This window comes from Daphnia magna, linkage group LG10, assembly GCF_020631705.1.
Source record: "Daphnia magna isolate NIES linkage group LG10, ASM2063170v1.1, whole genome shotgun sequence".
Taxonomy (NCBI): Eukaryota; Metazoa; Arthropoda; class Branchiopoda; order Diplostraca; family Daphniidae; genus Daphnia; species Daphnia magna.
Window position 1 is genome coordinate 7,643,770 of NC_059191.1, and position 13,492 is coordinate 7,657,261.

At 41.3% G+C, this 13,492-nt stretch overlaps 3 protein-coding genes and 3 long non-coding RNA genes across 8 annotated transcripts; 2 read left to right on the forward strand and 4 right to left on the reverse strand.

Annotated features, from left to right (window-relative positions):
* Positions 1–6: 6 nt before the first annotated feature.
* LOC116932209 (repetitive proline-rich cell wall protein 1) lies at positions 7–869 on the reverse strand. The gene is made up of 2 exons (XM_032940011.2): positions 575–869; positions 7–488 (listed from the first exon to the last, which is right to left on the reverse strand). Exons 1-2 carry the CDS (start codon positions 654–656, stop codon positions 139–141), a joined length of 432 nt encoding a protein of 143 aa, XP_032795902.2. The 5' UTR covers positions 657–869; the 3' UTR covers positions 7–138.
* Positions 870–1,473: 604 nt separating this feature from the next.
* Positions 1,474–3,184, forward strand: LOC123476815. The gene is made up of 7 exons (XR_006651678.1): positions 1,474–2,072; positions 2,137–2,278; positions 2,339–2,418; positions 2,508–2,636; positions 2,723–2,772; positions 2,839–2,945; positions 3,040–3,184. It is a non-coding gene; the product is annotated as an uncharacterized LOC123476815 (long non-coding RNA).
* Positions 3,185–4,257: 1,073 nt separating this feature from the next.
* Positions 4,258–4,973, reverse strand: LOC116932254. The gene is made up of 3 exons (XR_004399458.2): positions 4,781–4,973; positions 4,527–4,640; positions 4,258–4,447 (listed from the first exon to the last, which is right to left on the reverse strand). It is a non-coding gene; the product is annotated as an uncharacterized LOC116932254 (long non-coding RNA).
* Positions 4,974–5,170: 197 nt separating this feature from the next.
* On the forward strand, positions 5,171–5,847 carry LOC116932238. Its single transcript, XR_004399404.2, has 3 exons — positions 5,171–5,350; positions 5,412–5,491; positions 5,616–5,847. It is a non-coding gene; the product is annotated as an uncharacterized LOC116932238 (long non-coding RNA).
* A 653-nt stretch (positions 5,848–6,500) lies between these two features.
* Positions 6,501–7,382, reverse strand: LOC123477142. The gene is made up of 2 exons (XM_045180566.1): positions 7,262–7,382; positions 6,501–7,165 (listed from the first exon to the last, which is right to left on the reverse strand). The coding sequence occupies exons 1-2, from the start codon at positions 7,380–7,382 to the stop codon at positions 6,597–6,599; spliced, it is 690 nt and encodes a 229-aa protein (XP_045036501.1). The 3' UTR covers positions 6,501–6,596.
* A 1,753-nt stretch (positions 7,383–9,135) lies between these two features.
* On the reverse strand, positions 9,136–10,915 carry LOC123476807 (extensin-2-like). Of its 3 annotated transcripts, none has more exons than XM_045179544.1 (3): positions 10,778–10,915; positions 9,488–10,661; positions 9,136–9,301 (listed from the first exon to the last, which is right to left on the reverse strand). In XM_045179544.1, exons 2-3 carry the CDS (start codon positions 10,376–10,378, stop codon positions 9,227–9,229), a joined length of 966 nt encoding a protein of 321 aa, XP_045035479.1. In that variant the 5' UTR covers positions 10,379–10,661; positions 10,778–10,915; the 3' UTR covers positions 9,136–9,226. The 3 variants fall into 3 exon arrangements, with proteins under 3 accessions (XP_045035479.1, XP_045035478.1, XP_045035477.1); XM_045179543.1 differs by having other exon boundaries at positions 9,464–10,661; XM_045179542.1 differs by having other exon boundaries at positions 9,440–10,661.
* Between the last annotated feature and the right edge of the window lie 2,577 nt (positions 10,916–13,492).

The window sequence follows — 13,492 nt, forward strand, 5'->3', positions numbered from 1 at the left end:
TACTCAAAAGATTTAAAGCAGTGTATCTCGCAAAAATGCTCATTACTATTACAAACTATTCCAGTCTGCATCCACAATTAATGGTACATATTGATATATTTTGCAATTTTTAATACTAGTTTTAGAATTTGATTGGATTTAATAAGCAGGAGCCATGTAGGCAGGAGGCTGGTATGCAGGAGGCTGGTACGCAGGAGGCTGGTAATCGACAGGCGCTTGGTAAGCTGGAGGTTCGTACGTGGGAGCTTTGTAAGCAGGAGGCTGGTACGCAGGAGGCTGGTACGCAGGAGGCTGGTACGCAGGAGGCTGGTACGCAGGAGGCTGGTAATCGACATGCGCTTTGTAAGCTGGAGGTTCGTACGTGGGAGCCTTGTATGCAGGGGCTTGGTATGGAGGCGCGGGCTGTTTGTACCCATCAGCTACTGGTTCACAAGTCACGGTCATCACGACAGCCACAAAGCAAACGGTAATACTGACAATGGACATTTCTATAGGAACCGCAGAAAACGGTACGGTAGAATTGTAAAACAAATAGCTTTCATACCAACAGATATAACAAAAAACAATACATTACCTTTAACAGGAGTTGAAAAAGAGTTGGAGACAGAACAAGATGTACTAACCAACAGATTGAAGATACTGAAACATAGTGACATCGACAGTATTTATACCATATTAATATGCTGGGAAAGTCCATTTATTATCTCTTCAAATCAGTAAACAGCTTAAATCCAAGGCTGAGGCTACGAGATCGTCAACGGAAACAACTGGCCAGGGACGCAGTTTCCCGGCAAAACGGAATGAGTCATGTCGACCGATCCCACATTTTTTGAGATTTATCCCGATAGATGGCGCTATTTTTGGGGTCCTCCATTAATCTTTTATTCGTTTTCTCACCTTCCAAGTTAGAACGTGGATGCTGTCAGTCCTTTTCCGCGTTTCCCGTAATTTTGGGCTATGTGGTGAAAGATTGCCGAGCGATTTAGGCGGCCGACCCGAGTATCGAGTTTGCTTTTTTGACGATTGGCGTTTAGACGAAAAATCAGGAAAACTAGCGAAATCAGGCCGCAAACTTACTTTTGAAGGCCGGGCCTCCGGCGTCACATAGCAACGGACTTCATATGAAAGGCCGTGTATATGTGAGAAATTTTTATTGGACAAGTATACTGACGTTGCCCCCAAACTTTTGAGGGGCAATAGACTTTTTTGCTATTACCCCTCAACTCCAGAGGGCACTAATTACGGGGAAAGGTAGGCGTACGGCCTTCTAACCGTTTTTCTTTTTTTGTTATTATGTGAAACCTTCTTGCAGCCTTTCGGCTGATATTCAGGTTGTTTTTTTCGTTAGCTATTTTATTGAGATAAAATCCTTCGGTGGTTATTAATTGCAAACGCATTTATTTCTCGTGCTTGTCAATGTGTCATAAGATGATGTTTTAGGTATTATATTTGTCATCAATGTCATTTGAAATGACATTAATCATTTAAAACTATCTAAAAAAAAAAAAATAATACCAAAAAAGCATCATCTTATGACACGCACGACTCTGAAGAAAAGAATGCATTTTCAATTAGTACCCACTGAAGGATTTTACCTCAATAAAATACCTAAGGAAAAAAACGTGAATATCAGCAGTGAATATCAGACTACACGGAGGACGAAGGTATCACATAATAAAAAAAGGAAAAAAAAAGCTGGAACCTTACCACTATTATTATCATTAAATCTAAAAATCTAATTCTGCGGCAAATGGACTAGGTCTAAAAAAAACTATTTCTAATTTCAGGAAATTGAAGAAACAAGGTATTTTTCATTCTTAAATTTTTTGCGCTGAATTTTCAGAAGGCTGACCCATCCCCGTAACTAGTGCCATCTGGAGTTGAGGGGCAATAGCAAAAAAGTCTATTGCCCTTGCCCCTCAAAAAGTCAAAAGTTGAGGGGCAATAGGCACGATCCACTAAAATTTGCCACTTTTTAGTGCCAATGTGAGAGATACTTCTTTTCACGATTATTTGCACGGTACGTTCGATTGTTGTTTGAAGGAGGATTGTCACCAGACATCCTTTGAATGGTATAATATGTTTGCATTTCAGTTCAATTTTCTCACTTTTTCACACAATGTTTTCATTCTCCAGGTACACCCACTATCAGCAGCCTTACAGTGTGCTTCATAAATACATCAACCCCTGAGATCGTTGGAAATTGTGTCTTTGTTCTCCACTCTTATTATTCACATCCAATTTTCACACTACTTCATTACCTTCATGGTAATTCATGGTATGTCAGTTGTTTGAGTTCGGTTAGGAAATTTTTTTAGGAAATTTTTACCTACTTTAGGAAAACCAGGTGTGATATTATATCATCCTGGAAAAAGAATTCTGGAAATTGATGATTTCTAATATACAGCTGATTTTCAGGTTTATTTTTACATGTACAAATAGATCTGCATTAATTTTTTTTTGCTTTCATACAAGCAGATAATGAGTTTAATATATTAACATTTCAGAATGAGCTTCCAATTTGAAGTTGTGAGTGATTTATCGGATTATATGGATTCCTACTTTGAAAACCAAATTATTTCCTTCTACAAATGGATTTTGAAGTATCGTACATGTGGTATTATGTACTCAATGATGTAAGTACCATTGTGTACTGCATAATGTTATTACTTTATGGAATCAGTTCATTCAATTGTAACCTATTTTTGTGTTCAAAATATAGATCTTCACGAAGCCTTTAATTGACGTTATACAAAAAAATTCCCATGGGAGGTATTTGTTACAGAAAGATATTCTGAATTTTTAACTGAACATTTTTTTTTGTTTTTTAACCTTCAGGAAGTTCTTTCAGGATCTGTTATCGATCGTCTATGTTATGCATGTAATTGGATCTGCAGTTTAGTTAGAAACTTTAACTTAGAACTTTAGCTCAGCATAGAATTTATGTAAGACAAGTTTCTTAATTTAAATTTAAATCTTAATTTAAATAAGGATTGTTTTACATGGATATGTGTTTGTTTTGTTTTTGTTTCAACCTAGATGAAAAATGATATTTGATTGGAAAAAGTTCCTGGTTGAGACAAGAGATCAAAAAAATGATACTGTTTAGAAGGACGACCGGCAATTTCAAGATTCATTTATTTCCTTCCACATTAAAGTATTTATATATAATTTTAAAATTGAATTGCATATCTGGGCTCCCTTGTTTTCTGTTGCCCCGTTTCCCCTTGACTTGTGATAAGCCCGTAGGGGGTCATGCCCCTACTGTGATCAGCAGCAAAGGTTGTGAGTGCGCTGTCCGGAAAGGGGACGTGGGGGTCCTCAAGTTCTGTGATATCATTGGAGGGCGAAGAGGCTACCCACAAATCCGAATTAACGGTTAATCGCTCACGTAAAAACTTGTCCGAAACCTTCCATCCTTTTCCGGCTTCTCTTAGCCACTCCCCGGGTAATCTCCCCGGGGGTTCGGTTCAAGTAAGGCAGGGTTTACCCCAACCTTGGTTTACTTTAAGGGTTATATATCAATACAAAATGCTGAAAACAAATTTTTCAAAAATGTTTTTCTTTTGTCTGATATTTTGATAAGTATTTCGTATTTTGGTTAGTACTTTTAACTTTTTCACAGAACTTGTCTTCCCATTATTTATCCGGATTATATTCCTAGTTTTACCGAAATTTCGTTCAAGTGCGTAGTTTCTCAAGTTTATCCTTCACAGACAAAGTCAAATGGGATTTACTTTCATTTTAATCTCCACTTGCTGTTGACTAGTATTATTCATATGAACACTGTTTGAAAGTACTGTATAGACGTGCTATTATTATCTGAATTAATTCATGTATTGTTTACAACTAGACTCTGTAAGGAATCGAACCTTAACTATACAGCATGCCTTGCCGATGCTCAACCACAGAGCCGTGAGTCCCATTAATAATCTCACTGTTTCGCTTAGTCATTTGAGGTATGTGTACATTTAGGTGTAAATATACATAGGCTGTATACACTTAGAATTATATTATTAAATTGAAACTTCCAAGGTAACTGGATGACATATTGTTCCCTTTGCAGACTGTTTGAGTGGCATGTGAAGAGCTGCCATTTACTTAACTTAACTACACATGAAAATGGTATATGTCAACCAAAAGCAAGAACAAATGGTGGAATTAAATTTATCAACTGCAACTCAACTACTAATCTAACTATATTCAATTAATCACCCCTAATCTTAAATTCAAGGATACACAGGTTTGCCATTTGTTGTTTCATTATGCTTGTATTTATTTTCTTTTCACAGACTACAAATACAACTAGATGCTGTCAAACATGGCATGGCCGCCATTGGTAGCCACAAGACAACTATGATATAACTACAAGAGCCTAATGAAGAGTTTTTGCAAGGAAAAGGTTCGGAAAATTTTACAAGTGCAATCTCTTTTATGCAAATTACATCTGGGAAACATGAAGTAAGATTTAAAAAAAAAACTCAAATCAATCACATGAGAACTTCATGTGTTTAGTAGACATGTACCTGTCCAGTAAAGTCTCTTTCCATTTGAGAAAAGGATCTTGGTTTCTCATAAAGCCACAACAAAGTTTTGTTTCACTACCAACATTTTGAAACATTACTCAATAAAGGCAAGACCTGCAAATGAGGATTCAGAAGATCAGAATAGTAAAACATTTGACTTGTACCTTGGCATATCGGTAGCAGAAACATTTATTTTGCTTTCTTACTGCCACTTAAATTATAAAAACCAATTTCCTTTAATAATTCTCACTTACGTGCTTACGTCAACGCGACTTCTAAAGCAGATTAACTATTTCTCTCTTCGCAAGCAGACGAACTGTTAGTCAGTTTTGTTCACTATCACTGCCATCTAGCGGAAACTCTGATAGGAAAAAAGCCTGACTTAAACTTTATTTTTTCAACTATCATTTATGTGTATATTTCTATAAAATTAAATGATTTGTATTCAAAATTCAACGAAAATATCGGAAATTTAGTTCAATTCGACTTGGAAGAAACAGTATGAGTTATTTTTTAAAAAAGAAAGTCGGGTTTTACTTCGCTTATGGAAAAATGGGAGGGTTTCAAGTTTGGTTTCATAGTGGGTGGCGCCTTGAGCCCTGCTCTATATTTTCAAGACATCTAGGGGATAAATAACTAACTCCGTAAAATTTGTATGGGTATGTCAGCTGTCCCATCAGCTGTTTTATTTCGCGTGGCTTCGGATTGAGGATGGATGCTCAAACGAACGTATCTGTTCTTGAAATTTCACCACCGATTCCGTGTGTTTTGAGCATGGTTTTGAGCTGCGTCTTGTGAATTTGATCAATGCAGAGTTGTTCAAGGTATTATGGCAAACATTCAAGAAAAAGAAAAACGTGCAACTTATATTTTAAATTTTTTAAGGAGGAGCATGGTTTGGCTTTGCTAGCACGTTTTTCATCTCCGTTAGTCTAATACAGTAATACACCCATTTTGTACCAAAGGTAATATGTAAGAAAAGGAGTTCTTTATATTCTATTTTCCTATCTAAATCTCTTTGATTCTTGGTAATCAGGTGATGTTAGAATATATTGTTAAAAGTTTAAGTTTTTGTATTTATGCTTTCAGGTTTTCAGGATGTACCTGATGTATTGTGGGGCTAAAGAATCATTCAGTGACTTGGTTCAATCCAGGACTTGGTTTTTTCAAAAGTGATTTACATTTTTAATTTGCAGAGACTCTCGAGGTACCTGATGTGTTGGATTGGCGTTGGAGTAACTTGGTGGACAGAACAGAATGGAACAGAATGGAATGCCACTAATGTTATGTTGTCAGTGTAAATAAAACATATCCAGTATCATTCTTGTGTTTGTTGAATAATTACCTCATTTAATGGAAACAAAGGAGTTAAAGAAAGTAATGGTTAAATCCTTTTGTGATGCCACCATGTGAAGATGTATTGTGTAAGTTATTTTTTCCTTTTCTTTTTTTTTTGCCAAGTGATTGCATTTGACAGTCAAATGGAACAAAGAAAAAAATTTATTCACTGGTGTTCACCAACTGAAATCTATTGAAATAAGTATTCTTGAGATGGCTGTACTTAAATTGAAATAGGTTGGGAAAACAAATAATCTAAGTTTATCTTTGATATGGATAAAGTGAACTAAGGTGAAATGAAATAAACAGAAGAAATAGATTAAAATTTCAATTCTTTTTATTGTCCCACCTCCTCCCAACAATTCCACCACTATTTTACATAACAGCACAAATATAGATACAAACATTTACACAAACATACATAAACTTAACTAAATTAACCCGTTGGCTGCCAGGCCACGCAACCCGTAGGTTGCTTAATCTACAGTTACTACGCATCGCGTCATAAGGATCGCGAACAAGGTGAGACTTGTCTAAGACAAGTCCGGGCTGACATGGTGACGGAATCCGTTACAGGGAATGCACACCCTCAGGAATCCGCCACCGCATCGACAAAGAGAAGTCCCTACTGGTGCATTGCCTAAGGCGCCTTGCGGCGAAGGCCATTGCGGCCGGTCCCTACAAGCTACAACAAAAATGGGACGCAAACGGGGTGGCAGCCAACGGGTTAACTTAAACATAACAATGCAAAATAAAACAATACCAAAGCAACGATCCACGGTGAATTCCCCACATGAAGGGCGAAGGAGAAGCCGGCGACGAGGTAATGGCGTAGACAAAGACGGCGAAGACGACGAGACGGAGATGAAGGCGAAGACGACGAGACGGAGATGAAGGCGAAGACGACGAGACGGAGATGAAGGCGAAGACGACGAGACGGAGATGAAGGCGAAGACGACGAGACGGAGATGAAGGCGAAGACGACCAAGACGATGAGACGGAGATGAAGGCGAAGATGTCAACGAAGACGGCGACGAGGTGATGGCGTAGACAAAAACGTCGAAGACGACGAAACGGAGATGAAGGCGAAGACGACCAAGACGATGAGACGGAGATGAAGGCGAAGATGTCAACGAAGACGGCGACGAGGTGATGGCGTAGACAAAAACGTCGAAGACGACGAAACGGAGATGAAGGCGAAGACGACCAAGACGATGATAGGGAGGAGAAAGATGTCAACGAAGACAGCGATGAGGTGAAGTCGTACACAACAACAACAGGAAGACGAAGAAAATGAAGTTCTAAATAGATTAAATGAGGTAAAAAAAAGAAGTTAGTGATTTTGAGCGGAAAATGGCATTTGTCTGATAAAACGACGAAAAAGACAAAGAACTTACGCGTGTGGTCAACTGGGGGCGAAACTACCGAAATTGTCAAAACGGCAGTGTTGTACCGAAGGAAAATGAATATTTTCAGTCCTATAACAGAAGTTTTTCTTACAACACAACAATGCTCCATAACGTAGAAACTTAAAATACCAAAAAATGGAGATGTTGTTAAAGCCTATACATGTGAGCTGGCTAAGTAACGGTGAGAAGAACAGCAGGATTAATAATGAAAATTTTCTGTTTATACAACAAAGATTTATTAAAAATAAGAAATCCAGATAATCCACCAAATTAAAATACCATGGCAATGATGAAAGGCAATGATGATGAACATTATTCAATGTTGGCATTCAGCAGACTAAGATGAAAGGAAGAGAAGCCTGCGTAGATAAAATTGTTACAGATGTTTGTAGTGGAAGATAAGTAATGTTTTGAAATACCACAATGAAGAGCTGAAGGGTATGGATGATGGTTGGCTAATCAGAGAAACTTGGAAATCTGGATACCTGGGATGCTGAGGGCTGATGGTTAGCAACAGCAACACAAAGTAGATGAAGACTGTCGTTTACTGATGAGAGAACACATCACTAAGCTTAAACGAAAGGCTTGAGGTCCATTAACAGTACTTGAACTGGATGGTGATCTTCATGTAAGCAATAGTTGCCTTCTTAAAGTGTCAGGATCTTTTGTGGTACATTGATAGCAGGAATGCAGGCTACTGGTTCAGCAGCTGGCGTAGCTGACAAGGCGCAACACCACCACATACAAAAAGCAATCTATTTCAGGGGTTTCCTTTTCAATACATACCCAACGTAGCAATACTGACTAGATAACAGCATACCGTTAATTTTTGGACGAAAAATCCTTTGAAACACATAACAGGGTAACGTAACAAACACCGATTTAACTTGTCACTCAAAATCTTCATCATAGACGCACATGAACGCCATCTACAGTTTCCGTCTAGAACCCAAAATTAGATTTTACTTTGAATGTTGAAATAAGTACAATACTTGCTTTTAAGTACTTGAATGTTGCTAATCTCTGATAGCTGAATTCCAATTTTAGGCATAACATCCTAGAATATCAACTACTAGTTGCAGCACGAAACGCTAAATATTTGTAGGTATAACTGTCGTAGCTCGTAGGATCAGCCAAAAGTCGGATTTGACCAAAATCCCGATTTTTCATGAACGTGAAAGTTGAACATGAAAGTTCAGGAAAATTTGCGATTTTTGACGATTTTCGGGTATTTTGAGTTGATACATGTAGTCGACCCCAGAGTTGCCGCGATCGATTTAATGATCGAGATCGATTGAATCACGACCAGAGTCATAGAACCCGGTTTCTATGGTTCATGTTTCCGGGTTCTATGACTCTGTCACGACTTCAGCTTAAGGACTTATTATTATTATTTAGAGAAATTTAAAAAAATAAAACATGAATAAGTGTAACAATTATTATAATTTTTTTTTTGCTGTGTTTTCCCATTTCTGTTTTCTGGAATTATCCTTTCTGTAACTGGAAATATTTTATTTAATTACTACATTTTAATCACGATTCATTTCACACCAATTGAATCAGACTATCAGAGTCATGGAAGCCTGGATTTTTATTGGCTCGTAACAATTACATGTTTCGATATGAAAAAGATAAAAATCGAACACTTTAACTTGAAAAATCTAAATATGAACTTAGTGTTACCATCCCGATATTAACTCCACATTCGCATCAGTTACGAAGCAGGTTGTGGAATTGATTAATACTACAATTCGAAATGTACATAATATTTTCCAGCCTGTACGAATTACCGTTCACATAGGACAAAAAATTACCATAATTGCCTGCGTGGAAAACCAGGAAAATGAAGGTATAAAACGGAATTTCAGCAGATGACGGTTTTATTTCATTGCCCAAAACGATTTGATGGAAGAAACGACTGATAAATTAACGACTCTTTTAAAAAATTAACATTTAATAAACAGGAGCAGAATATTTAGGAGCCTCGGTGTAGTACTCAGGTTTCTTGGACGTGTAGTATTCGGTAGCCTTGGTGGTGTAATACTTCGGAGCCTCGGTGTAGTAACTAGCAGCTGCCTCAGCTGTGTAATATTCGGCCTTCTTGGTGGTATAGTATTCAGGAGCCTTGGTGGTGTAGTAGGAAGCTGTGGTGTAGTATTCAAGAGCCTTGGTGGTGTAGTATTCAGGAGCCTTGGTGGTGTAGTATTCAGGAGCCTTGGTGGTGTAGTATTCAGGAGCCTTGGTGGTGTAGTAGGAAGCTTTGGTGTAGTATTCAGGAGCCTTGGTGGTGTAGTAGGAAGCTGTGGTGTAATATTCAGGAGCCTTGGTGGCGTAGTATTTCGGAGCTTCAGTGTAATAGCTAGGAGCTGCATAGGTTGTGGTGTAGTACTCGGCCTTCTTGGTAGTATAGTACTCAGGTGCCTTGGTGGTGTAGTACTTCGGGGCTTCGCTGTAATAAGACGGAGGAGAGTAGTATTTCTGAGCTTCGGTGTAGTACTCTGGAGCAGCGTAGTATCGAGGAGCCTCAGTGTAGTAAGTCGGCTCTGCATAGTAGGAAGGAGCAGCCTGTGAGTAGTAAGTTGGGGCTACGTAATACTTGGCAGCTTCAGTAGTGTAGTAAGAGGCAGCTGTTGTGGTGTAGCTTGGAGCAGCATAATACTTGGGCGCTTCGGTGTAGTATTCGGATGCCTTTGTGTAGTAGGCAGGAGCCTCAGTCTCGTAGTACCTGGGAGCGCTGTAGTACCTCGGGGCTTCGGTGTAGTAGACAGGTTCGTAGTACGAAGGGGAGGCTGTGGTATAATAACTCGGAGCAGAATAATACTTTGGTGTTTCGGTGTAGTAGACAGGCGCAGCGATTTCGTAATAGCTTGGAGCAGCGTAATATTGCGGAGCCTCGGTGTAGTAAGTCGGCTCTGAGTAATAAGACGGTGCAGCCTGGCTGTAGTAAGTTGGGGCAACGTTATACTTGGCAGCCTCAGTGGTGTAGTAGGCAGCTGTGGTTGTGTAGCTTGGAGCTGAATAGTATTTCGGGGCTTCAGTGTAGTATTCAGCAGCCTTCGTGGTGTAGTACTTGGGTGCCTCTGTATAATAAGGAGCTGCGTACATGTTGTGGTGTAGTACTCGGGGGCCTTGGTTGTGTAGTACGAAGCCGTGGTGTAGTACTCTGGAGCCTTTGTCGTGTAAGATGGGGCTGCATACGTTGTCATATAATACTCAGACTTCTTAGTGGTGTAGTATTCGGCCGCCTTCGTTGTGTAGTACTCCTTAGTGGTAGTCGTAGGAGCCGAGTACGAACCGTAACCACCAATTGACGAACCCATCGGCACAGAATGCCCCGGAACAGCCATCAACGCGGCCACAGCCACCAGTAACACGAAACTGCATCGAACTATGAAAGAACACAACCATGAAGCCAAAATCAAACATCCAACATAAAAACATCAACGTAAGAACTAAAGTTTAAATGGCATTTCTTACACCAAACATAAGGCGGAAATAACTTACCCATAATTCAGGCTTGAATGAACTTGGCACACAGCAGACTTGAGATGGCTAGTTGCTGTACTGTAGAAGTGAAGCAGAACTAGACAAGACTGAATTAGAATGAAACGTACGCTTCATTATATACCTGTCAGGTGCAGCTTAAGGCTAAAATTATTGCTTCGATGGAATGGCGAGCTCTTTCCCCTACCCACCTCAGGTGGGCCAATTTGTGCTTTCGATATGTCCGTGGCAGGTTGCGTAACATCATGCGCAACATTGCACGACCTTGCTTCAAGGTCACGACGCAATAGCTGTGGCCCCAGCAACGGTGAATGTTCCGCGTAATCGCTAATTTGAACACGACACGTGACGACACAGCTCTGATTGACACGTACATTTAACGATGAAATTACAAGTTTTCTCAATTAAGACGACTTTAAAATTGATTGAACATCATTTTTCAATGCAATTGAAACCCGATTTTGCCTTTCAATGGCCGTGTTCGCATTCAAATGCAAATAGAAAACGCGAAAGTAAGAGAGGATGGCGGTTTGGTTTGGGTTCGTAACATGGCCCATTCGGGTATATGGATTTCTTCCGCTCCAATAATGTATCGCATTTTTCGAGTTTAAATAGCTCTTTCTGTGAAAACTCTATACTCTGCCAATCTACAAGTTTACTACTCCATCAGCCGAGCACGTTTAGCGAAGAACCCGAAAAAAAATGAATTCTCCGATTCGTAAACTTCCCGGTGCGAAGAAGCAGTTTGCGCACGTCCAATCCAAAGTTGACTGCAAGAGGCCAGCAATTCCATCGGCTGAGGCCGCCAAACCAGGTCCGGGTGGAGAGTCCCAAATTGAAGACGAAATCGCCCGTTGTCACCGGTGCATGGTCGTTCAAATCACCTCCAGTTCCAGGAATTGGCTAAACCCTTTCCCCAAACCTGTTCCACCTAGCCACTACGGCCAGCCCTTTCGACCTGTGCTGAGACGAAAGAGCCCTCTGCCCAACAACGAGGCTCCGAAAGTAATGGAAGTTCCTACTGCAAAGGCTGTTGAAGCCGCTCCATCACAAGACGCAGTTGAGGAAGTTTGCAGAGGTCGACGTAGCTGTTGAAGTTCCTGTTGAAGCTGCTGAAAACGCAGCTGATGTCGTTGCAGACCAAGTTGAGGAAGTTCAGGATGTCGATGAAGTTGTTGAAGTCGCTCCGGCCGCAGAAGCAGAGGCCGTTGAGGAAGATGCTGCTCAGGTCATTGAAGAACTTCCTGTTGCTGCAGAGGCTGTTGAAGCCGCCGATGAGGATGAAGCTGCGCCTCCCGTTGTAGCATTGGCTGCTGAGGCCCTTCTTCCTTCTGAAGTTGTTTCTGGACCTGAGAAGAAGAAGACTTCTTCTGCTCCGGGTGTTCCATCTGCCCCAGAGGCTTCACCTGTTCAAGTTGAACCACACGTGGTCGATGAAGCTTGCTTCGCCCAACTGACCAGGAAGCAGAAACGTAACATTGCTACCAAACAAAGACGTTCGGCTTCTCGGCGAGCTAAGCGCGAGGCCTTGCGTCCCGATGCTCACATTTACATACCGCCACGCCTTCTTGAAGCCCCTGAAGTCGACGTAGCTGTTGAAGTTCCTGTTGAAGCTGCTGAAAACGCAGCTGATGTCGTTGCAGACCAAGTTGAGGAAGTTCCGGCTGTCGATGAAGTTGTTGAAGTCGCTCCGGCCGCAGAAGCAGAGGCCGTTGAGGAAGATGCTGCTCAGGTCATTGAAGAACTTCCTGTTGCTGCAGAGGCTGTTGAAGCCGCCGATGAGGATGAAGCTGCGCCTCCCGTTGTAGCATTGGCTGCTGAGGCCCTTCTTCCTTCTGAAGTTGTTTCTGGAACCTGAGAAGAAGAAGACTTCTTCTGCTCCGGGTGTTCCATCTGCCCCAGAGGCTTCACCTGTTCAAGTTGAACCACACGTGGTCGATGAAGCTTGCTTCGCCCAACTGACCAGGAAGCAGAAACGTAACATTGCTACCAAACAAAGACGTTCGGCTTCTCGGCGAGCTAAGCGCGAGGCCTTGCGTCCCGATGCTCCCATTTACATACCGCCGCGCCTTCTTGGAGCCCCTGAAGTTCCAGCCGACTACGCCACTGCCGTCGAAGCTCATTACATGGACGCTGGGTACGATGCGGGAACAGCCTACTACCCCTACACCGACCCGACGGAGTACTACGCTGCGGCTGCTGGCACTGAACACTATGCCCAGGACTCTGGCTACTACACCCAAAGCGCTCCAGTCTACGACGGCCAGCAGCAGTATGTTGCTGGAAGCTATGTCTACGTCACGGACGTCCCTGTCTATAGCAACGAGTACGCGACGACCGTTCCTGTCAATTACTACGCCAACTTGGCAGCAGGAACAGCCACGTTCAGTCCGTTCAGTGCGGCTAACGTTCAGTACGTTGCTTAAACGATGTGTGCGTCGTCTAGCTCTATTGGTGATATCTGTTTTCGAGAAACCATTTCTTTCGCTGTTAAAGCATCCCTGCAGCACATGCTTAAACACCGATGCAATTTGCCATGTTTGTTTGTTTCGATCCAGACTCTACAGATGTCTGCCAACATCCTGAGCTGATCCTACTCATCAGCATATTCGAGACTTTGTGTGCTAATAGCTCTGCTTTTCATTCATTTTGTTTTTGGTGGCTGATTGGACGCATGTAAAGAGACGGTATCGATACAGCACTTTTCTCCGATAA